Source organism: Ochlerotatus camptorhynchus, unplaced genomic scaffold (assembly GCF_037179485.1).
Source record: "Ochlerotatus camptorhynchus isolate MF236.1 unplaced genomic scaffold, CSIRO-AGI_Acam_v1.1 ptg000193l, whole genome shotgun sequence".
In the NCBI taxonomy this organism is placed as follows: domain Eukaryota; kingdom Metazoa; phylum Arthropoda; class Insecta; order Diptera; family Culicidae; genus Ochlerotatus; species Ochlerotatus camptorhynchus.
In genome coordinates this window covers 9,750,191-9,773,430 of record NW_027040683.1, presented here as the reverse complement: position 1 = coordinate 9,773,430, position 23,240 = coordinate 9,750,191, and the positions used below count along the sequence as shown (strand labels likewise).

Genomic DNA, 23,240 nt, shown 5'->3' with positions numbered 1-23,240 from the left:
CGACCCGACTCCACAGCCTTGGTTTTTTTTTTCTTAAAAATGTTTCAGTAAATAATTGAGAAAGGTGTGTTTTATCATCCCAGACTGAAGTAAGCTCGACATTGATATTGAAAAACTTGCTATAATTACTAATAATTCTTTTTCAAGGTAACGATTTAATCCCAACAGTAAGCATTGACACCCCAGCCCCTTTACGCGCGTGGAAAATAATGCGAAGACAACATTGATGGTGTTCATTTCCTGGGAGAATATTAGTGGAAATCCTTAACTGCTGAAAAATATAATTCAACAAACGTGTTTTCTTCTGTGCAATTATTGAATTGAAATTATTATTTCTCTCCCAAGACTAACAAAAACTTTTTTAACTGGCTTACACGGTATTTACTAAGAAAAAATAACTGCCTTGTCAGTTAAATGCAAAGCAAATAACGTTCGCATTTACTGTGCTTACCAGTTAATATAGCCGAATGCAAAGCGAATGGATTACCAAACCTTCAGTAGTTTTTGACAGTTTGACTTAACTGATAGTTCGGTAACGAAAATTAATGCTGTGGTGATTACTGGATGATCCGCAATTCAAAAACCCAGTAAAATTTTACTGATTTCGGTAATCTAGACTAAGTGTGTAGAATACGCGATTGCACAAATCGTGGGGAGCTATATAATGGCCAACCAATACATTTTGCAGAAAGTATCGGGTGTTGCCGTGAAAAAACACTTCCGTGCGTTTTGTGCACGTAAATGCGTAATTTTGTCATTAGAAAACGAGGCGTTTCCATGATGGGAAAAGTGGTCTCCCTAACACAGTCGCCGAATATTGATACTAAGCACTGAGCATGCCTGATGGTACCTATCTTTATGCCTTTTGATGTAAACTTTAAGCCCCTTCTATTAAGACAGTTATGCCAAAAAAAAACCCCTTCTATGACTTAAAACTCAGCTAAAAATTTGCATCAAAAGGCACAAACGTAGGTACCATCCGGTAAGCTCAGATTCTGTGATTGATGTGTTTTCCCTAATACATATTTCATTTCCGCACCGCTATCATCTCCAAGAACATCGAGGAAAAATTTCCACAGCATTGTTTTAAACTTGCTTCCAAGTTTCCAACCCATCGGTCCTTTTCAGGACCACAAATGACTGATAAAAGAGTTAACTAAAGAGTTCAAGTAAGAGCTTGTATTCAAGACATATCGTGCAGGACACCGACAGAGCACCTCTAAACAGAACTCTCAAATTGCTTCCGAATTTCAACCTATCGAAATTTTTCACGGATAACGAGTTAAGAAATCAATTTATTGTTTAGTATACTTTTGCTGTGACATCAAAACTACCTTTCGTAATACTACGTCAAATCTTCGGTCGAGTTTGGATACAACCTCTTACAGGTCCAAGTTGTGCGGCATTCCACGTATATCCGAAATACATCATCTTCAAATACATAAACAACAAGTTATATGACTACAATGCGTGTACATTCAAATATGTATCAGAGTAATACAAGCATATCATTTTTCGCTATCAACATATGTATTAATAACGTGTAATCACAGAACAGAAGGGGAAGTGCAAACAAGTCGGTGAATCAAAAAGTGGTACGTTTTTCTGCTCAACCAGCGATGCGTTGTGGTAGCGCTCCACACGAGCTTTCTATGCGCACTCACGCTATTATATTATGCTGCCTATCTTAACTGCAGGCAGCAGATGCCTTCTACCGCTAGGCTCGCGCTAGTGTTCTCCAATGAAAAGTGAAGCCACTTTCTGATTCGAAGTTCCCCTTCTGTTCTGTGGTGTAATGCTCAATAAATGAAAGAATTCCTAGGGCCCATTAAAATTTTACGTAGGGGTACCTGGCGTAACATGCACCGTTGGGGCAAGATGCACTTCCTTCGTTTCAAGCCTAATATACATTTTTACAACAAAGTAGTTACCCTATAAGTTAAATCTATGTTTGCTTTGGACACCGTATCTATTTGGCAGCTCTATGTTATCAGATAATGTAAATATAAACAAAAACGAGTTTGGATTGGATATAGTGTAATTTTGTCCTTCGAATTGTTAAGAATTTTTTGCGATTCAAACATTATTAAGCTTCGGTGAAAGATATTACCCATTTGACTGAGGTTAGAGCTACATCTTTCTGATAATATACCAGTAGGTTTTAATATGTGTTTCTATTTTATGATCAAAAACATTTTCTTTATACTGTAACTCTATCTACGATGCAGGAAATATTGTGTTTTGCTGTGGCTAGCTGCGCGTACGCTGAGTAGATAGAAAAAAGATTTATCACGATTTTGAAGATTTCTTGCAAAAAGATGATGCGCGATGCAAGTAGATGCGAGAAATGAAAGAAGATTTTTCGAACATTTATTCGCTAGTGTGAGATTTTTTGAGCTTCTAAAATTGAGATTTAGATGTGTCGCCCCCCTCGAACGCTATGCGGTTTTTCTGTAAATACTTTATCGATTAAGTTCAACTAAATTTAAAATATTAATTTTTTTCATTTAAAATTCATTCAGTAGTGAAATATTTCGAGCGTTTAATAAAGTTCTATGTCGAAGTTACGCGTTATTAATGGTTGGGTGTCCAGGATAAAACTTTTGCTATATTTTGTTATAAAAAGCTCATCTTTATATAAAGTAGCTTTTATTGCACATGCTTTCGGAAGGCGACATGGAATACTTCGCCATTCGATTAGTTTGGCGCAATTTTTGAATAAAAGAATCGCTTTTTAAAAGACAACCTAAGTTTCTAAAGAAGAATGTCGTTAGGAACTTTCTTCCTCGCGAAAGGTACTCTGACTCGTCCATTCCGTTTCCGAATCGGCTGATGAACAGAAGTACGCGAATTAAGCTATTGAGTATAGTTAAACATCGTTTGTGCTTTAGTCTTGCCTTAAAAGGTAGTTAAATATAGTGAGTGAGTTTTTATTTTCAGAAGTTTTATTAAGACGTTTTCTTTCTTTGTACAGTGTAGCTAAGGTAGTTTTTGAATTCCGCGTAGTCTGTTCGAATAAGTTTACTAGTGAATTTTGTACAAAAAGGTAATAATTGAATTTAGTTTTATATTGTAATTATTTAATTAATGTGAGTTTGCGTTGTATTTCCAGCGCTTTGCGCTTTTTTGTTCGGGCTGGATTTATATCTTCGGTTCGGCTATCGCAAGGCTGGACAAGGGGTTCCGTTAAGTGGCATCTTTCCCGTAGTCCGCGTGAAACGGACCATCAGACTCGTGCGCCCAAGCGAAGGCCCGCCTATTAAAAGGTAGCTAAACGGAGAAGAGTGAAGTTCGCTATTCTTCGGACCGAAACTTTCCCGACGGTCGCCAATCAACCGTCGACGGGGTACTTTTTCCGCTACAACCCCTGTGGACAATTCTTTCCGAGAGCGCGGAACGTTTGAGTGCGTAGCCAAGAGCGTACCACGGTCCGGATTAAATCCAAGGAGAGGGGTGGCTTTCATTTCATCCCGGGCGGTCATAGCGGAAGCTTAGTACGCGAAGCCGTGCGGCGGTAAGTTGGCCCTCTTTTCTCTAAGGGGCAAATCTCCCGGGAAAGCACGACCACGGTCAATGCTCAACTCTCGACGTAATAACACCGACGAACCGACATGCCACAGGAGCATTTCGTTTGTCCACAATTCGAATTATCAAACGAGCGATTCGAACTTTCAAACGGGCGATCAGATCTGTCAAACGAGATGAGACGCAAACCAAGGCAATATATTTTTGATTGGCAAATCAAAGTTGGCACTCGTGGAGAATAGACGAACTATGAAAGTGATGATCGTTTCAAAATTTTCCACGGAGAGCTATACGAGTGCAATCTTAAAATGCTTTTATTTTGAAAATGGAGCATTGTATTTAAATCTGGTTGTTGCTACAGTTGTAGAAAAGCTGAAATCTATGCATACACCTAAAATTCTGAAAAGAATTTTTTTTCTATATTATATATCTATTGAGGGGCTGTCCATAAACTACGTAGAGTTTTTTTTTGGGATTCTTGACCCCCCCCCTCCCCCTGCGTAGACAATTGTCCATACAATATTTTTTAAATTTGTATGGGCCGTGGATAATTGTCAACCCCCCCCCCCCCATAAACTGTCTACGTAGTTTATGAACAGCCCCTGAGTAGTCCTTAAGTTTTCTACTAACGTAGCATTAACCAGATTTAAATAAAATGCTCCATTTGCAAAATAAAGGCATTTTAAGATTGAACTCGTATACCTCACCGTGTAAAATTTTGAAACCATCATCACTTTCACAGTTCATCTATTCTCCACGGGTGCCAATTTTGATTTGCCAATTTACGGTTTAGCGACTTTGCAGTCAATTTAATTGTTTATAGGAAAGTTTGAACATACTGAGAGGTAAGCACATATCATCGGTAAGAGACGTGGGTGTGAGAAAATTTGCGAAAAAATCTAAGGGCACCGGTGGGATTCGAACCCACAATTCCCATTCAGTACACGGGTGCATTGCCAATTATACAACGGTGGACCTATGGTCTACGGATGTATTTGGCTAATGACATTTGAGTTTCGAATCCGTTCCCCACCCTAGTATTTTTGCACAAGCGTTCTTTGATACACAACAATCGACGATATGTGCTTGTACCGTAATAATCGACGATATGTGCTTGTACCGCAACCACTCAGTAATCCAACCGGTGCCCTTAGATTTTTTCGCAAATTTTCTCACACACACGTCTCTTACCGATGATATGTGCTTACCTCTCAATATGTTCAAACTTTCCTATAAACAAGGCAATATAAATTATACGCGGGTTCGTGTCCTTTCTCATGGTATGACGCGATCGGATGAGTAGATGTCGGAAGTGTTTAACGTATTTTAAATATTGCGTCTTGGGCACGAATTTGAAAGTAGCTTGTATGAGCTGTCATGTCGGTTCGTCGGTGGTAATAAATCGGAAGCCTTCCGTTCAGATGCCACTTTCTCCATAACTCTAGTTCGGCCATACTGCGCACAAATCAGCTTCATCGCTGCTCGCCATACTGCAGCTCATGTGCGGCGCCATCACAGGAAGGTCGTCTTCCGTAGCCATCATCGAGCCGTCGTTCTTCGCATCGAAAAACCTGCGCAGGTATGTTAGCGCATGTTTTTATTCATGGCCATGATTTGCTCTTTTTCCGTACACTCATCCAGAAGTCCAACCCGAATAAACGAACTCAATAGATTTTAATGAAGATTGAAGATTAGCTTTTTATGTTTTAGAATGTTTTTCCCTGGAATAAAAGACACTCACTATCTTACGTTCAGTTTTTCCTTCGGTTACTGCTCAGTTGAGTAAGCATTCCTTCTTTCTCTTTCCGTTTCGTTCATGTTTGGGTAAATCAGAGTAATTCATTAGTTCCGATAATATCTGCGGTTTAACAGGACTTGGCGATTTACCTTTTTTTTCTGTTGGGTACATTACCACTGCGACCATTTATTTGATCTATTGTAGTATATTCCCCGGTTTTTTTGTTAACCTTATTAGGGTGAAAAACTACTATTAGAAGTAATCATCAACGCCTAACTTTAGGTATATTCCCAGCAAGGAGTTATGTGTCGTATGAAACGCACTACCTTACTAGGAGATGAACACCATATTTCAAAGGGCTGTAGTAGTCCCTTATCAAAGAACTTTTCCCTTCTGTTAAGAAGTGCTGCACAGTTGCACAATAAATGTTCGGAGGTTTCTGTTTCCTCGTTACAAAACCGACAAATATCATCATCAACTTTTTTAATTAGTCTTAGATGATATTTGGCTGGACAGTGCCCTGTAATTAGTCCTATGTAAGTACATAGGTCTTTCTTTGAGAGGCTAAGGAGTTTTTGTGTGTTTGATGCATTTGGCATCACAAACTTTCTTGATTGTCGGGCTGTGATAGTATTATTCCAATTACAATCTATCATCATCTTTGTCCAGGTCCTTAATTCCATCTTGATGGAGCTTGGAGAGACCCCACAGAATGGTTCAGGTCCTAGAAATTGTTTAGATGATCCTTGCCTGGCTAGTTCATCAGCCTTTTCATTACCTTCTACTCCACAGTGTCCTGGCACCCAGTAGAGATTTACTGTATTGTTATTAGACAACTGTTGAAGTAACTGAATGCATTCCCATACTAACTTGGAAGTACATGTAAATGATTTTAAAGCATTCAAAGCTGCTTGGCTATCAGAAAAGATGGATAGATTTGCATGTTTATATTTTCGCTTTAAACACACAATAGTGCATTCTAATATGGCTTGAATTTCAGCCTGAAAAACGGTTGGCCATCCACCCATGGAAACTGAAATATTAACACCAGGACCTGTCACACCAGCTCCCACTTTATCATTTTGTTTTGATCCATCAGTAAAGAATACAACTGATCCTGGGCGGATTTGTGGTCCTCCCGCACTCCAGAGAGAGCGGTCTGGTTGTACCACATTGAACAGTCGACTAAAATTGAATTTTGTCTCCATCCAATCATTACTGACTGTAACTAATGGATTGATTCGAATTAGTTTTAATATATGTAAGTGTCCCTTAATGTTCCCTTCAAACAAGGTTTTAGTTCGCTTAAGTCTTAGTGCGCTCTTTTCAGCATCTAATTGCACAAATTGGTGTAGTGGAAGAAGATTTAGTATCACATCTAAGGCTTTCGTAGGTGTGCTACGCATCGCACCTGTTGTAGATACCGTAGCCAGTCGTTGCAACTTTTCTAGTTTGTTTATTGCACACTTTTCCTTAGTTTTTGGCCACCATACTAATGAGGCATATGTAATTCTGGGTCGTATTATAGCCGTGTATATCCAATGGATCATTGCTGGCCTCAGTCCCCATTTATTTCCAAAGGTTCTTTTACTTATCCATAATGCATTTGTTGCTTTACCTATGATTTGGTTTAAGTGTTGGTTCCAGTTAAGTTTATAATCAATTGTAACTCCTAGATATTTGACTTCAAGTGAAAGTTTCATTGATGTCCTTTCCATGTGAAGACCAGTTATTTTTATGTTTCTTCTTTTTGTGAAAGGGATAATATGTGTTTTTGAGGATTTATGCTCAATCCTTCTGACTTGCACCAAGCAATGGTGTAATTTATGGCTTGTTGCATCCTGTTTGTAATAACATCGTCATATTTTCCCCGAACAATTATTACAATATCATCTGCAAACCCAATTATTTCAAAACCCTGTGATTCTAGATTTGTTAGTAAATCGTCTACTACTAATGACCACAGAAGTGGAGACAAAACACCCCCTTGTGGGCAACCTTTAACAGCTCTTACTGAAATATTTGAGCTACCGAGCTCAGCCGAAATTTCACGTTTTGAAAGCATTTCACTAATCCAGCTTATGATACGTATGTCAAAGCCACGCTTTGACATTGTCTTTGCCATAGAAGTGTGTGATGCGTTGTCAAACGCTTCCTCAATATCGAGAAATGTTGCAAGCAAAATTTCTTTTGCTTCAAACGATTTTTCTATTTTTGAAACAAGTGTGTGTAACGCTGTTATAGTTGATTTTCCTGATTGATAAGCAAATTGATGGCTGCTCAAAGGATTACTTTTCAAAATTTTTGATTTTATGTGTTGATCTATAAGCTTTTCCATGATTTTTAGCATTACGGATGATAAGCTTATTGGTCTAAACGATTTAGGTGAAGTTTTATCTTTCTTGTTAGCTTTCGGAATAAATACAACACGTACTTTTCGCCATGATGACGGTATATACCCAAGCATAAGACTTGCTTTAAACATATTAGTAAGAGATGAAGTAAGTATCCCATTACTTTTTTGAAGAAAGGCAGGAAATATTCCATCCCTGCCAGGAGATTTGAACGGTTCAAATGCATTTATGGCCCATTCTACCTTAGAACTAGTAAACATTTCATCAGCTATGTTTTTTCCATCATATGTAGATGTTAATAAACTAGCATTGGACCTATGTTAGATTCATCCTGAACATTTATCTTGTGTTTGACTTGATCAGTATTGTCCTGTAAGGTTGGTAAATTGTTTTTGCTTATAAGTACTGAACATGGGAAATGTGTTTGCATCATTACTTCCAGTGTTTCAGTTCCATCGGAAGTAAAGCAATTGTTTTCCTTTTTGAGAGTTCCTAAACCATTTGAATGATCTTTGGAAAGGACTTTTTGCAGTCTTGCAACTACAGGAGTGTTTTCAATGTTTTCACATGTACGCCTCCAGTCCATTCTTTTTGATCTTCTTATTTCTTTATTATATTCGGTTAGGGCACTTCTATATTGATCCCATTGCATTATATTTTTTGCTTTATTGAACAGTTTTCGTGCTTTCTTTCTTAGTTTTTGTAAGCGTTTGTTCCACCAAGATACGTCTCTGTCATTTGAACGCTCAGTAACTGGACAACTAGCATAAAAAGCCTGTTGAATTAAGTTTGATACTTGCACCGAAGCATCTTCTAGTTCCTGAATTGTAGTAAAGCTACCTACAGGAATTCGACCTTCTTGTGTTAAATTTGTGCAATATAAATCCCAGTTAGTTTTCCTGGGATTCCGAAAAATCTCTTTTTTCAATTCGTTTGCCTGATATTCGAACAATATTTGTCTGTGGTCAGACAAGGATATTTCATCCGATACATGCCAATTTTTAATGTTTTCTGATAAGCTGGCACCACATAGCGATTTACCTTTAATAAAGCTAGTTGTGCCATTAGTAATCGGAAACCGTTCAAGAGGTTCTCTGAGATAAGGTTTCATAAATCGGGCAAATTCCAAACACGACCAGTGGTCTCTCCTAACCGATAGTGGCGCTTAAGGCACTGAGTTTTACGAAAACCTCAACGAAATTTCGTGAACGGTTACAATACTTTCGGGGCAAAATACACTCCTATGTTTGGGGCAAACGTTCTATTCTTTCTTCAGAAAGGTCCGCAACGTTCCGAAGTCCATTAAGCGGTCATGGAGCATTGATTAACCATTATCGGAACTGGAGGCTGTCGAAAACGAAGACTTTTTTATGCCTCAATTGGTCATGATCATTTTAAGAGTCATATTGCCCCATTATTGTAGTGCATTTTACCCCAGCATGGGTGCATTTTGCCTCGATTGGTGCAATTTCCAGACTATTTTGTCAATTTATAAAATCACTTTTTAAGGTATTTTTTCAAACTTTTCATGTATGTTGCGAATATAAACAACTAAATAATTCTTAAGAGAATTTATGCAATGCATGCTTTTAATTTAAAAGGAAAAATACTTCCTTAACTGGTGCATTTTACCCCAGGAACCCCTAATGCAACAGATTTCTTTTTAATACTATCTACCCCTACATAACGTACTTTTCTTATACTTAATAAAAGGGTTGTATCACTTTGCTATACGACTCCACCAACAAGCACTTGACATACTTTTCTAAACAAATTCCGCTTGCTCGGCCAATGAGAACGACTCAAAATTGAGTAAGAGTTACTCATATATGAGTTCAGATTACTCAAATTCGCAAAAACGTAGGTTACTCATAGAATGAGTAAATTTTCCGATGCTTTTCCGAGGAAAACTGATTATGCTTTTAGTCGGTCTACTAGTACACTGTGTACAATTTTTCTTAATTTTTCCCCATATTCAAGACGTTTTCCCCGGGAAAATGTCTGAAAATTTACTCAAACTGTGAGTGACCTACACGCAGGCAAAAGAACGTAAGAATTCCATAAGAAACACTTATGAATTTTAGCCATAATAAATGAGTGTGAATTTCACTGATTTGCCTTATGAAAAATAATGTTAACAAAAAAATAACAAATCGGAGCAGACTGGAACCGAAAAATGGACGTTTAGGTTAGGGAGCCCGTGTGTTGACCACTCGTCTTTCAACGCTTGGGAGGATGAAGCCTTCTCTGCTATTTGCCTCAGTGTACGTTTTACCGATTTTTAGTAATCTGAACTCAAATGTGGGTAGCTTTTTTGTCCATGTGCGGTTAGTTTGGAAAGTATTTTAAATCATTAAAAATAAACTCACGCCGCAAACGCCGCCCCGCCGGCAGAAAATAACATTACACGCCGCCGTAGCAGCCATGGTAAAAACACTGAACCACCAAGAGCATTGAGTTTTCGCTCCGTACCAGTGCTCGATAGAAAACACGAAACGCAGCGAACAAGGCACCGGTACCGGTGCCCGTGCATAACTGTTTGCACCGGTGTATGGATCTTCGGCAAGCACCAAAGCCGAGTGTTTCTGACTTCGGAAAACACCGCAGCCGAGTGTTTTCGATTTCGGAAAACACGCTTGCTGCTCGTAGGAATTTTCTTTGGACGACTTCTGAAAGATTATTGTAGCTCTTTTACGCCTTTAGTATCTTCCATTTCGACTAGAGCTGATAAAAGAGTGGTCAAAGCATTTCTTACATAATGCCAATTAGGTACTGCAGCGTGACGTCATAAATGAACTCAGTGTTAATCGGCTGAACCTTTTTGACAGTTCAGTGGTACTGTTTACAAGCACTTAGTCGTTTTTTCGAAAAAAAAATTCTAAAATTTCTGAATTTTAACTTGGAATTGTCGAGGAACAGCGCGTTGCAAGGATGTTGCTCGTGAACATTGCAGAAATGCTGTTTACATCTCACTGCAGTCTGAAAAATTATCGAGAAAATCCACCCAAGAAAAAATCGACCTAAGTCCACTTAAACAGTACCACTGAACTGTCATCAGATTGAGGTTAACCCTGACGGTGCAAAACCTAATGTCCATGGTTCGATTCCAGTCTGTCCCCTTCAATTTTTTTCTGTCAACATTATTTTCATAGCGGCGCCGGTGGTGTAGTGGTAAGCGTGATTGCCTCTCACCTCAGCAGGCCTGGGTTCAATCCCAGTCGGCGCCGCCGGGATGTTCTGAGGCATAACATCTCTGGTCACGCCTTCCTTCGGAAGGGAAGTAAACCCGTTGGTCCCCGGTTCATGAGTTGATGGGTCGATAGGTAGGGTTCAGGTGTGGGAGCTGCCTCCCTGGCGTCGGTAGCATTGGTGCTCAGCACGGAAAACAAGATCGACGGAAAACAAATCAATGAAAAATAAAAACATTATTTTCATAAGGTAAATCTATGAAATTCATTTCGATTTCTTTTGGCTAAAAAGCATTACGCAATCTTATAAAGCATATGAGCTCAAGCGATCATCTACCAGGATTATTCAAAATACACAAATCACCCACTTCGGAAGAGCGTGTTGCTGTTGCCGTCCACCCACTGGTATTTCTTGGCTTTATATTAAATAATTTAGCTGTTTGATTTAATGTGATTAGAGTCAATCTAATAATCATAACTTATCTCCAATGTTGTGATGACTGGCAACCTTGTAACCTATGGGACGATTAATAAAGTGACGCTTGCAAAGTTAACACGTTTGTATTTTCTCTTCGTTGATATTCCAACATTTTGGCGACTGAAGATGGGATTAAATTCGGAAAAATTTGCTTAAATGCGTAGATCTTGGTGTTTTGATACGGACAAACCAAACGAAAGACGGAAATCAGTGGAAAAACAAAAAAAAAATAGCTGACAGCGGATCGTTTCTGGAGGCCGGAGATGCCTAACCTAAATCAGTGAAAAGTATACACGTCATAGTTGCAAAAAAATAGAAGGAGAAACAAAAAGTGTAAAAAAAAAAATGGATGTAAACAAATCGACGGTACCACCCTTCGACGTGGCGGACAGTGCCTCCATCGGGAGCCGATGGACAAAATGGAAACGCTCGTTTGAACTGTTCCTTGATGTTAATTGCGTAGCTCTGCCTTCTAGGAAGCGGTCTTATCTGCTTCACTACGCAGGTCCGGAAGTACAAGACATATTTTTCAACATCGAAGGACACAACGCTGCTCCCCCTGCGGGTTCTGATGTATATAAACAAGCTATCGGTTTGCTTGATGCTCATTTTGCTCCGTTGAATAACGTACCATATGAAAGATGTGTTTTCCGGAAAATGGAACAGTTGAATAGTGAAACAGTCGAGAAGTTCATCCATCGTCTTCGGGATCAGGGCAGACTTTGCGATTATGGAGTGGCCCTGGAAATGCGGATTACCGAACAGGTCTTCGATAAGTGTTGTTTGGATTCTCTGCGGGAATCGATATTGAAGAAAAAGCTGATGATGGTGCAGGAAATAGCAGATGAAGGTCGGATTTTGGAAACGGTAATGAGGAATAGAGAGCAAATGAAGAAGTCTGTCGAAGAGGATTCTGTCAATTTGGTGAAGAAAGTTGCTCGCCACCTGGATCGCCACGAAACATGTTTCCGATGCGGAAACCCAGGACATTTCGCAAACGACAAAAGCTGTCCGGCCAAAAGTAAAGTATGCGACAAATGCGGAATCGTGGGTCATTTTAAAAAAATGTGCAAGACCAAAACTGTGAAGGCAACAACAAGCAAATCTCGAGTACGTCAAGTCCGTGAAGACTATGATTCTGTATCGGATTCATCGGAGAGCGAGAGCTGTGAAGCAGCGCAGAACGATGTGCAGCACGTATATGCAACCAGCACTGATGCAGACAAAGTAACATGTTACGTTGGTGGCGTGGAACTACGTTGGATTGTGGACTCCGGAGCTCACGTAAATGTAATTACTCGTGGAACCTGGAAATGGCTAAAAGGACAAGAATGTGTAGTGAGCAAGGAAGAAAAGTCGGACAAGGTATTGAGGGCGTATGGTGATGGGAAGCTGAAAGTGGAGAAAATAATTAAAGCTGATATTGCAACGAAGAATGCTACAGTGCATCATGAAATCTATGTCGTCGAGGGAAACAAAGGAGGAAACCTTTTGAGCAAGAAAACGTCAATGGACTTGGGCATCCTCGAAATCCACAGCGAATTGTGCAATGTTAGTGATGCGGGGAAACTCTCGATCGGAAAGCTGAAGCATGTACAGGTTGACATCAAGATTGACCATTCCGTACCACCTGTTCAACAACCCTGTCGACGGTTGCCGATTCCGTTAAAGAAACTAGTCGACGAACGGATCGAAGATTTATTGAAACAGGATATCATCGAACTCGCGCCCCTGAATATCACTTGGGCATCGCCGTTAGTAGTAACTATCAAAGACCACGGCAAGAATGTGCGACTTTGTGTGGATATGAGAAAAGCGAACAGGGCTATTATTCCGGAGAAACATCCTTTACCAACCTTCGAGGAAATAATGCCGCACCTGGAAGGCTGTAAAGTATTTAGCAAAGTGGATCTCGTGAAGGCATTCCATCAAATCGAACTATCGCCAAATTCGCGAGACATTACGACGTTTGTGACGCAAGATGCTTATTACCGCTACAAAAGACTAATGTTCGGCATGAGCGTTGCCCCCGAGATTTTTCAACGCTGTATCGAGAGAGTGCTGAAAGGTTTGAAAGGTGTTAAAGTCTTCATAGATGATATGCTGGTCTATGGGTCTTCTCAAGAAGAACACGATAAAAGGCTCAAAGCTGTCCTTGATCGTCTACGTGAACATGGCCTCACTATCAACGAATCGAAATGCGAGTTCGGTAAATTTACGGTTTGCTTCATGGGGCATCAACTTTCTGCTGATGGGATTCTGCCTACAAATGACAAGGTGAGCGCGATCCAGAACTTTCGTCGTCCTCAGAGCGTGACCGAAATGCGTAGCTTCTTGGGTCTAGTAAACTACGTAGGGAAGTTTATTCCTAAGCTATCTAATGCGACTGCCCCCCTGAGGGAAATGATCGTAAAAGGGAATAAATTTTATTGGTCCAAAGATGCAAAGAGATCATTCAACGAAATTAAGAACGTTATGTCGAATCCACGAAATCTGGCTTTCTATAATCCTAGTTATCCAACCATGCTGGGAACAGATGCTAGTGAGAAAGGCCTTGGGGCTGTCTTGTTGCAAACCACTAAATCGAAATCAAGACCCGTATGCTACGCTAGTAAAAGTCTAACCAAAACGGAGCAGAAGTATTCAACGCTGGATAAAGAGGCTCTTGCCATAGTCTGGGCTACTGAACGCTTTGAAATGTACCTGAGAGGTTTGGAGTTCACTGTCGTCACGGATCACAAGCCGCTGGTACACATCTTTAACGAATCATCACACCCAAATCAGCGTCAAGAAAGATGGATACTGCGTATGCAATCTTTTCGTTTTTCTGTGGTTCATGTTCCGGGTGAAATCAATATTGCAGATCCGTTATCGAGGTTGTGTGATACAATCAGCTCTACAACGTTTGACAAGACGACGGAGGATTCATTGGGATTGATTGTTGAGATGAACAAACCTGCTGCTATCACGATGAACGAGATAATACTCAATTCGCAAGAGGACGAAGAGATCCAGAAAGTGAAACAAGCTCTTCTAGATGATCGCTGGGATGAAAGCTTGAAGAAATTTGTGCCGTTCAAGACCGAATTCTGTTTCATCAAGGAAATTCTGCTGAGGAAGAATAAAATAGTGATTCCTGAGGGCCTGCGGGCTGCACTGCTAGAGCTTTCGCACATTGGACACCCGGGGAAGGAGAAAATGAAACGTCGTTTGCGCTCGGCTGTTTGGTGGCCAGGACTAGATGCCGATGTTGAAAGGTCCTGCAGAAACTGTGTGGAGTGCCAAATGGTTGGACCATTGAACAAACCGGAACCGCTGCGTTTACGTGAAATGCCGTCAGCCCCATGGGTGCATTTGAGTGCTGATTTTCTTGGTCCTCTCCCGAATGGTAAATACATTTTTGTGCTAGTTGATTTGTATAGCCGTTTCGTGATTGCCGAGTTCATGTCCCACACTACATCTTCTGATGTAATACGAGTCTTGAAGCAAATTTTCACGAGAATGGGACTGCCGTTTGTGTTGACAACAGACAACGCGAAAAACTTTTCAAGTCAAGAGCTCAAGGACTACTGTGTTGACTACGGCATAAAACTCGCTCACACGACACCTTACTGGCCTGCTGCGAACGGAGAAGTGGAACGGCAGAATCGTTCACTCATGAAGGTGCTCAAGATCAGTCAACACCAAAGGACCAATATGGAACACGCGCTTCAAGAATATTTGTATATGTATTCGGTGACACCTCATAGTGTTACTGGAGTTGCCCCAGCGACTTTGATGTTTGGACGTCGATTTCGAGACCTATTTCCACACATGCAGGATGAAGTAATCTTCGATGAAGAACTGCGAGATCGTGATGCCATAGTAAAACACGGAGCCAAGGAGACCCGAGACAAGAGGGTTGGAGCTAAGGAAACTACGATCAAGGTTGGTGACGAAGTTTTGATGAGGAATATGCAACCGCATAATAAGCTAACTCCTACATTTTTGTCCACGTCTGCAACGGTCGTAGAGAAAAACGGTAGTATGGCGACCGTTGAAACTCCTAGTGGACAAAGGTACAAGCGTAACACTTCCCACCTGAAAACCTTGAACTCATCCGACAACGGAATCCCGGAAAATCCAAAGGTAACTGAATTCGGAAGTGCCGTGTTACCAACAGTGAGTGCATCGTCGGATGCAAGGCCCCGCCGGAAGATTGTACGTCCTAAGCGTTACGAAGATTATTCAATGGAATAATGTCCTTCCGATATTTTATCATTTTCAAAATGAAATAAAGAGAGATAATGTTGTGATGACTGGCAACCTTGTAACCTATGGGACGATTAATAAAGTGACGCTTGCAAAGTTAACACGTTTGTATTTTCTCTTCGTTGATATTCCAACATCCAACAAAAACAAACAGCTCAACTGATATATCGACTGAATAATAGTAGAGATATATTGGGTGTTCACATAATATGTGATATATTATATGCTGGTTCACTATTAAATAATAAATAATATATTATATGCTGGTACACTAGCTCAACCAACTCAACAAACTAGCACGACTTTCAAAGGCTTCTGAAATCTCATGCTGGTAAATGCTGACGCCCTGTTTACATTATGCTGACTATTTATAAGTGCAGCTTTAGTTCACTAGCATCAGCACAACAGCTCAGATGTAAAAACCCAAATAGCGGTGGGTGAACAGAACTACTCACCATTCATGTAGGGTAGAACAGCCCGAAATGCACCCCGGGCCAAACGCCCGATTTGATTTTCCATAGCTATTCAACTCTTGAATTTGCCGAAATGCTAGTTCAAGTACTAAACTAGCACTGACTTATCAAATTTATGAATTAAAAACGGGAATGCTGCGAAAAATCGCATCGAGCGATTTACGCGAGGTGCATTTTGGGCTGTTTTCCCCTAAATAAAAACAACGCGCTCAAGAAGGATCGTATCAGCCATGGTAGCTGTTTTGTTGTTGTTGGATATAAAGTGGACCCTACACGATTGTTTGTGTTGACAATAATCGCATAGGGTCCGTATATTGACGTCAATACATCGGTATTGACAATAATTCTGTATTCACATCATCAATATAATTGTCAATAATTCCCCTCCGCGTCAATATATTGAAATCATGTGAAAACAATCAGCTCAATTACTTAACATAAAGCCAAGAGGTACCAGTGGGTGGAGGGCAACAGAAAGACGCTCTTGCGAAGTGGGCGATTCGCGTATTTTTAATAATCCTGGTAGATGATAGTTTGAGCTCATAAGATTCATGAGATTGCGTAATGCTTTTTAGCCAAAAGAAATCGAAATGAATTTAATAGATTTACCTTATGAAAATAATGTTGACAGAAAAATTTGGAGGGTGACAAACCATAACCTAGCCATGGACATTGACATTATGATACCATTGCTTCGACCACTCGTCTATCAGCTCTAGCGCGTTTAAGGGCTTCCTTGTGTAAAATCATAATGTTCATAAGTCGTCCAAAGAAAACTCCTGCGAGCAGCAAGCGTGTTTTCCGAAATCGAAAACACTCGGCTGCGGTGTTTGCCGAAGTCAGAAACACTCGGCTTTAGGGTGATTCCTTGTTGAGTCCACAAATGGCCGCAACGTACACTATACATGTACTTCCACTTGGAATTTTCAATTACACAAATCCCGAAAATCGGTGCCCCATTTCAACTGAAAATGCTACTTCATGTATGCTGTAGTGCAGCAAACGTGGAGTAGCAATTTGAATGTTGCACGGATCGTAGAAGCTGATATTTGTGCACTTAAAGTTTCGAAGTGGTTCCGAGAATAAGGATATCACAATGATTCACCTTAGTGCTTGCCGAAGATCCATACACCGGTGCCTTGTTTGCTGCTTTTGGTGTTTTCTATCGAGCACTGGTACGGAGTGTACAACTCAATGCTCTTGGTGGTGTGTAAAAAAGGCAGTACGCAGAGTAGTGTTGCGTTTAGACCGTTTAGACATGCCTGCGTCGTAGTAAATATTTTGATCGGCGCACAGGTCTACTTTTGGTAAGAAAAGAGTTAAAGAAGAAGTAGACTCCAAGAGAGAGAAATGGCGTATACGAGTATTTCAGTTTGATTGTCCAAAAGCATTTATCTGTCAAAGAACTACTCATGAAAGAAGAGGAGGAGAGAGGTAGCTCATAGATTCTTCCGGTTCGCCTCCTAGCATCGTGCTATAAGGTACCAGGCGATAACCAGGGTAGTTGATCGATAGCTCGATGACGTCATTTCGTTGGCGTCTGCAATGGGAAATTCTCATAGCAGGCGTTGACGATGGGACGTTGTCGAGTTGTTGAATAGCAACTATCGTGGTAACTCACCGATTACCTGTCGATCTGCCAAATTTGGAAAGACGTCTGCATTGAATTGTCTCATATAATAATATTCCGAATATTTGCGAGTAGCTGAGTGGAATGGAGATAAGTTAAGCATTGGGTACAGGACCAAGTCTCCCCTGGGTGGTGCCAAAAGATGAGCGCAATAGAATCATCAAGTTGCCATAAGGCACGGAATGAGACTATTGCATGGCTGGGTAGTCAAAGTCTTCCATTCGTTAGTCATTTCAGGTGGATTAGAACAGGTTTAGGTGGGCGTTGGCCAGATTTGGATTTTTCAGATGTAATCCTGGATAGGACCCTGTCATTGAACGTCGCGTGAAAGTGGAACTTACTGAAGGTCTAAGTACTTTTTAGTAGTTTTTAGTTTTCGGATTTGAAAGATTGTCGGTTACAGTGGCCTGCTTACTGAGCAGAAAAACGCGGTCCCAGGTCCTTACATATCAAAGAGATTTATGGTAAAATCGCTTGTGTATCGTGTATTTTGCGAAACTCGTTGTTGTCGTTGGTTCGGGGTTTGAATGGATACACAAATTTGAGCAACGGTATTATGTGATATGAGGGGCTCGGTGGCCTTAGAGCAACCGTTTTTGCTTACTGAGCAGAACATCATGAGTCTAATCTCAGGCCCATCCACATTCAAGATTCGTCAATCGTTTTATTTGTTAATGTGACTACATGGTAATAACAGCAACTCGGTGATTAAAAAGGTGCTCGTCTGCCTAGTGGCAAACGTTTTTGCCACAGAAGACCGTGGGTTTATTCCCAAGCTCCTTCGCGTGATATGATCGTTAGGACATCAATTCAGCTTATCGTATACCAAAACGAACCCTGCTGCAAATCCAACCCTCTTATCCAACATCCCTGTGATTCCTCGTGGAAGTGCAGAGGTGTTCTCGGCTTCCATCAAAGCGAGTGTCATGTCAACACAATCCTTCCCATTCCTTTCTTGACCTGTGTTCGGGCGCGGCCGGCGCTGGTATTGCCTAATTTAAGATCACCAGTTTTTACACATTGAGGATGATTGCTAGTCCCAAGCATCGTCTATTGGTTCTCTGTGTAATTACAGCTGATCTGGCAGTAACAGAGTAGCAACCGTGGGCGGTCAATCAAGCTCAAGCTCAAGAACTACTCATGAAAGAAGAAATCACCGGCGTCGGTGGTGTAGTGGTAAGCGTGACACCCCAATGGGTCTGGGTTCAATCCCAGCCGAGGTTAGTGGGATTTTTCTGGGGCATACAAATCTCTGGTCACGTCTTCCTTCGGAAGGGAAGTAAAGCCGTTGGTCCCGGCCCATGTGTGTTGTGAATGGGTGCAATATCCTACACAGGTGTAGAAGCTGCCTTCCCGCACATTCGGTTGCCGTCAATGGATGGCAATCGATATCCGTCGCAGCGTTGCCAGATTGTTTTCATATTTATCGGTATCAAATGATAGAAAATCAGTATTGATCGGTATTCACTATTTTAATTAATTTTAAATTTTTCAATCTTTTGGACTAAAATCAAAGGATGTACTTTCCATGTAAGTCGGAAGAAATTTTTGGGAAATATTTGAATTAGTCTCTTAATGGTACCGACAAAACTTCCAGAGGAAGAATAAATGAGATCTTGAAGTTTGAAAAAAGTTCTAAAAGATGTCGAAAAAACATTCGATGGGGATCAAATATTGAGAAACTGCTGGCAAAAATGTTTAGAAACTTTCTGATAAAATCCAGAAGCCAGAAAAGTTTGGAAATCGGAAGCCAATCCCGGAGGAGCTATTTCCAGGGAAAGTAAGGAGAAGCTCGGAAAAACCTTACAATAAATTCGGAAAAAAAACCTACGGAGGGTGACTTATGGAGAAACTCCCAGAAGAAGACGAAAGAAACTTCTGGGAGAACTCGATAGATACATCCGGTAAAACTTTAATTGAACTTCCTGGAGAAGACGGAAGAAACTTCCAGGAGACACTGGGAGAAATTTCCTACGGTAGATTAGAAGAAACTTCTGGAAAAAGTCGGACGCAAGAGGGCTTACGTAACAGTCGAAAGATAGTTCAAGGAGAAGATGGGCAATTATCTGGAAGAAATAGGTTTCTGGGTTCTCTGAACTTCCCAATTTTTTAATTTTTTAAGTTCTCGAATCTGCCGATAAAAACACAGAGCTTCCCTTAAAATGTTCTCACAATTTTCTAATGCTCATGTAACTTCCCTTACATTTCCAAAATTTTCATGAACCTCTCGGAATTTAACTGAAGTTTTCGGAAATTGCCTGAGTTTGTCGGAACTCATTTAAAGGTTCAGAAATCTTTTTTAATTTATAAGTCCTGATGTTCTTAAAGCTTCCCTGAAAACAATTAAATTTCTTTAAAGTTCTTTGGGCTTGTGAAGTTTCCAAAATATTTCAGTTTCCTTAAGTTCATTTGAGTTCTCTGGGCTTTCCTGCGATTCCCGGGTTCTCTAATTTGAACAGAAGTTAATGAAACTGTCTATAATTTATCGGAACCTACCCAAAAGTCCGGACTATTCTGAAGTTTCAGAACTTCTGAAAAGTTCCTGAAGTTTTCCTGAAACTAATGGAACCGCAATAAAACTCTGGAAGCACTTCTGAAGTCCCGGGGAAGTTGAAAAAACTGACGGGAGGAGACGGAAGAACCTTTCGAGCGAAACCAGAAGAAGCTTCCAAGAGAAGTCGAAATAGATTTCCGGAAGGAATCGGAAAATAACTTACAGGGCAGGGTAAGGTGAACGGAAATTCCTAGGGAAAGTTGGAAGATTAAAGAAATTTCAGGAAGTTCAAAAATTAACGTTTTTATGGGCCTTTTGTATGAAAGTATTTTCCGATTTCCAGAAATTATTGGGATAAACCATCAGCTGTTTCTCGACTCCTTGGTAACCAAAAACGCGAGGGAATGTAAGCATTAGTCGAAAGAGTATCAATCATAAGACATTTTTAAAGATGATTTTTTTTAGAGCAGGCTCAAACCTTTTAATTTTCAAGAAGATAATTGTCTCTCACAATAGTTTCCTTTGACAATTCAGTGCGGGCAGATAGTAATCATTTTGATTATTAATAAAACATCGGCACAAATCGGTATTAAAACTCAAAAATCGGTATTCTGAGAAACCTTATCTGTATATCGGTATCAAGTTTGAAAATCGGTATAAATACCAATAAATCGGTATATCTGGCAACGCTGGTCCGTCGGTGATTGGCACTAGATTGCGGAACAGAGACCGACGTTAAATAAAGGAAAAGAAGAAAGAAGAAATCATCGCCAAAAACGAGAAAAATTGGTTTCGAGTTTTTCAGTTAGATTGTTTAAGTGGGGACGGCGCCGGCGTAGTGATAGTGAAGACATTCGGGATAATGGGTCCTGCGGGGTAATATCCTAAACTAACTGTTATCTTTATCTTTACGTAGATACAAGCCTTGAATTATAATTAAACCTGTAGAATTCTTAACAGCCCACACAAAGTGCAAAATTGCATGTCATCTGTTATAAAACTTTTGAAAGAGTACAGCATCTTTCGACCGAAACATGCTGAATCACAATTGCTTTTAGATCAGCAGATTGATTCGCCGTCGTTTTCAATACTTTGAGTACGTATACAGTTGTAGTAGGGTAAGGTGGGGCAAGATGGGTCAGCTAGTACATCTATTAATTTATGTGGTTGTCTAATTCAACAGGTTCAATGCAGCCTTGGCAAACAAAAACATTATTCAATCAAATAGATGATCAATCTTGCCCCACCTTCCCCTACATTTTAACGTTCTGCGCCATTGAACTTGACTAACTCTTGCTCTTATTATCGCAAATTGTCGTCAATTTGCCGGTCAACTTTTGACCGATTCTAATCTTAATGCCTCTTTGTAGAAAAGATCTGCCACCTAACACGATCAACCAAACAAGCAAATCATAGCATCTCGTTACGGATGATAAGAATTGGTAGGTACGTCAATCTAGTTCCAGGGCTATTCAATTGACTCGCATCAAATAAAGAGACCTACCTCGGTTAGATTTTTCAGCGTAATGATTTCACGTGGCAGATGTTTGAGACAATTTTTGTGCAAAAGCAGCGACTTGAGATGCACCAGACGAGCGATCGAGCTCGGCAGCGCCTCGATCAGGTTATCACAGAGTACGAGAGCGTGGAGATTATTGAGCAGTCCGACGGTGTCCGGGATCTCCGTGATCAGGTTCCCGCCCAGCGAAAGAAGCTGCAAGCTGCAAATGAAAAGGGAAGAGGAACATTTTCTCAATGATCTCTGCATGAGATGTTGAGTGCAGATAGTACTCACTTGTGCAGCTTCCAGATGTCCTTCGAAACATTGGTGATCTGATTGCCTCCTAGGTAGAGATACTTCAGCGACTTGAGTTCGATCACCTGTTCGGGGAAGTGCGTGAAGCGATTTCCACTCAAGTTGAGTTCCTTCAAGCCACCTCCATGCGACGATCGCAGCGTCTTGGGTAGCGATTTATTGGTAAGCAGATTATTTTTGGCAATTAACGTCGTCAGCTGACACTGTTGCGTTATCGCTTCCGGTATCTGCTCCAGGCTATTGTTGCTAAGGTCCAGCACACGTAGGTTCTCGAATTCACCGATGGATGCCGGTACGATCGAGAGGCTGTTGTGATTTAGGAGCAACGTTTCGATGTCTTTGGCCAGCTTCTTGGTTTTGCACATGCGCAGCAAATCCTCGTCCAGATGGCGCTTATTGGCATGCCCAAAGTCGGCAGTTTTCTGTTCGCGCGAATCACTGTCGCAGCTATCCGAGGTATACACTACATCCATTGCTAGACTTTCCCTATCACTACAGAACCCGCGAAACCGCACTACACTACAGCAGAATACTACTTCGTCCAACGGTGAACTGATTTCACAAATTTATTCGCAAGCTCTCAATCACATTTCCACATCACAGCCCCGACAGAATCACAGTCGATCTGTCCAATTGAGTCTAGGTGCTTCACATTCACTCACAATTTGCCGTCTTCTTCGCAGCTGGATGAAGTACACTCTCTTCGTACTGCCTTGCTGATAACAATTGAAGAGAACATTTGATTAGTCCCACCTCCTTTTATATATGAACTGCAAGCTTCGTCTGTGCTGTACTACAGTGTATTATCAGTGCGCTTCAATAACAGAAAGAAGTGACGAAGTGGTATCAAAAAATGAGAGTACTGAATGGTCCACACTCCATACTACACACACGCGGAGCACGTTCCAACCTAGTGATCGATCCTACATCCAACGAAGGCCCTATCATCGACGACAATGACGATGCTAGCATATACTGCCGCTCATCGCAAGTCGGTCCCATTTGCATTTTTGTCAAAACTGAGTTTTCCAGTGAAATAGGTAGCTATTCACCCCTAGTTTCATAATACTGGATAAACTGACCATTTGGTAAGTTTGGTAAAACAGCCAAATGGGTTGCCCTATTGCATAAGAAGCAATAGTACGAAGAGGTACGAAGCAATTTTAAAACGCGTTTTTTCTCGGCTTGCTGGTTTGTGCTATGGGACGGACTTGCCATGAGCGGCAGTATAGAAGTGAATATAAACACCTAATGAGATGTCGCAAATCCCCCTCGACGAATATGGAGACGTGT

The 23,240-nt window shown here is 40.8% G+C and overlaps 1 protein-coding gene across 1 annotated transcript in view; it reads right to left on the bottom strand.

Annotated features, from left to right (window-relative positions):
* Positions 1-22,755, bottom strand: part of LOC135702530 (leucine-rich repeat-containing protein 58) — a 35,992-nt gene extending 13,237 nt beyond the window's left edge. Inside the window, exons 1-2 of the mRNA XM_065223609.1 lie at positions 21,927-22,755; positions 21,636-21,852 (exon numbers count right to left, since the gene is read on the bottom strand). Coding sequence (XP_065079681.1) covers positions 21,636-21,852; positions 21,927-22,420 — 711 coding nt within the window. The 5' untranslated portion in view covers positions 22,421-22,755. The remainder of the gene's footprint in view (positions 1-21,635; positions 21,853-21,926) is intronic.
* Between the last annotated feature and the right edge of the window lie 485 nt (positions 22,756-23,240).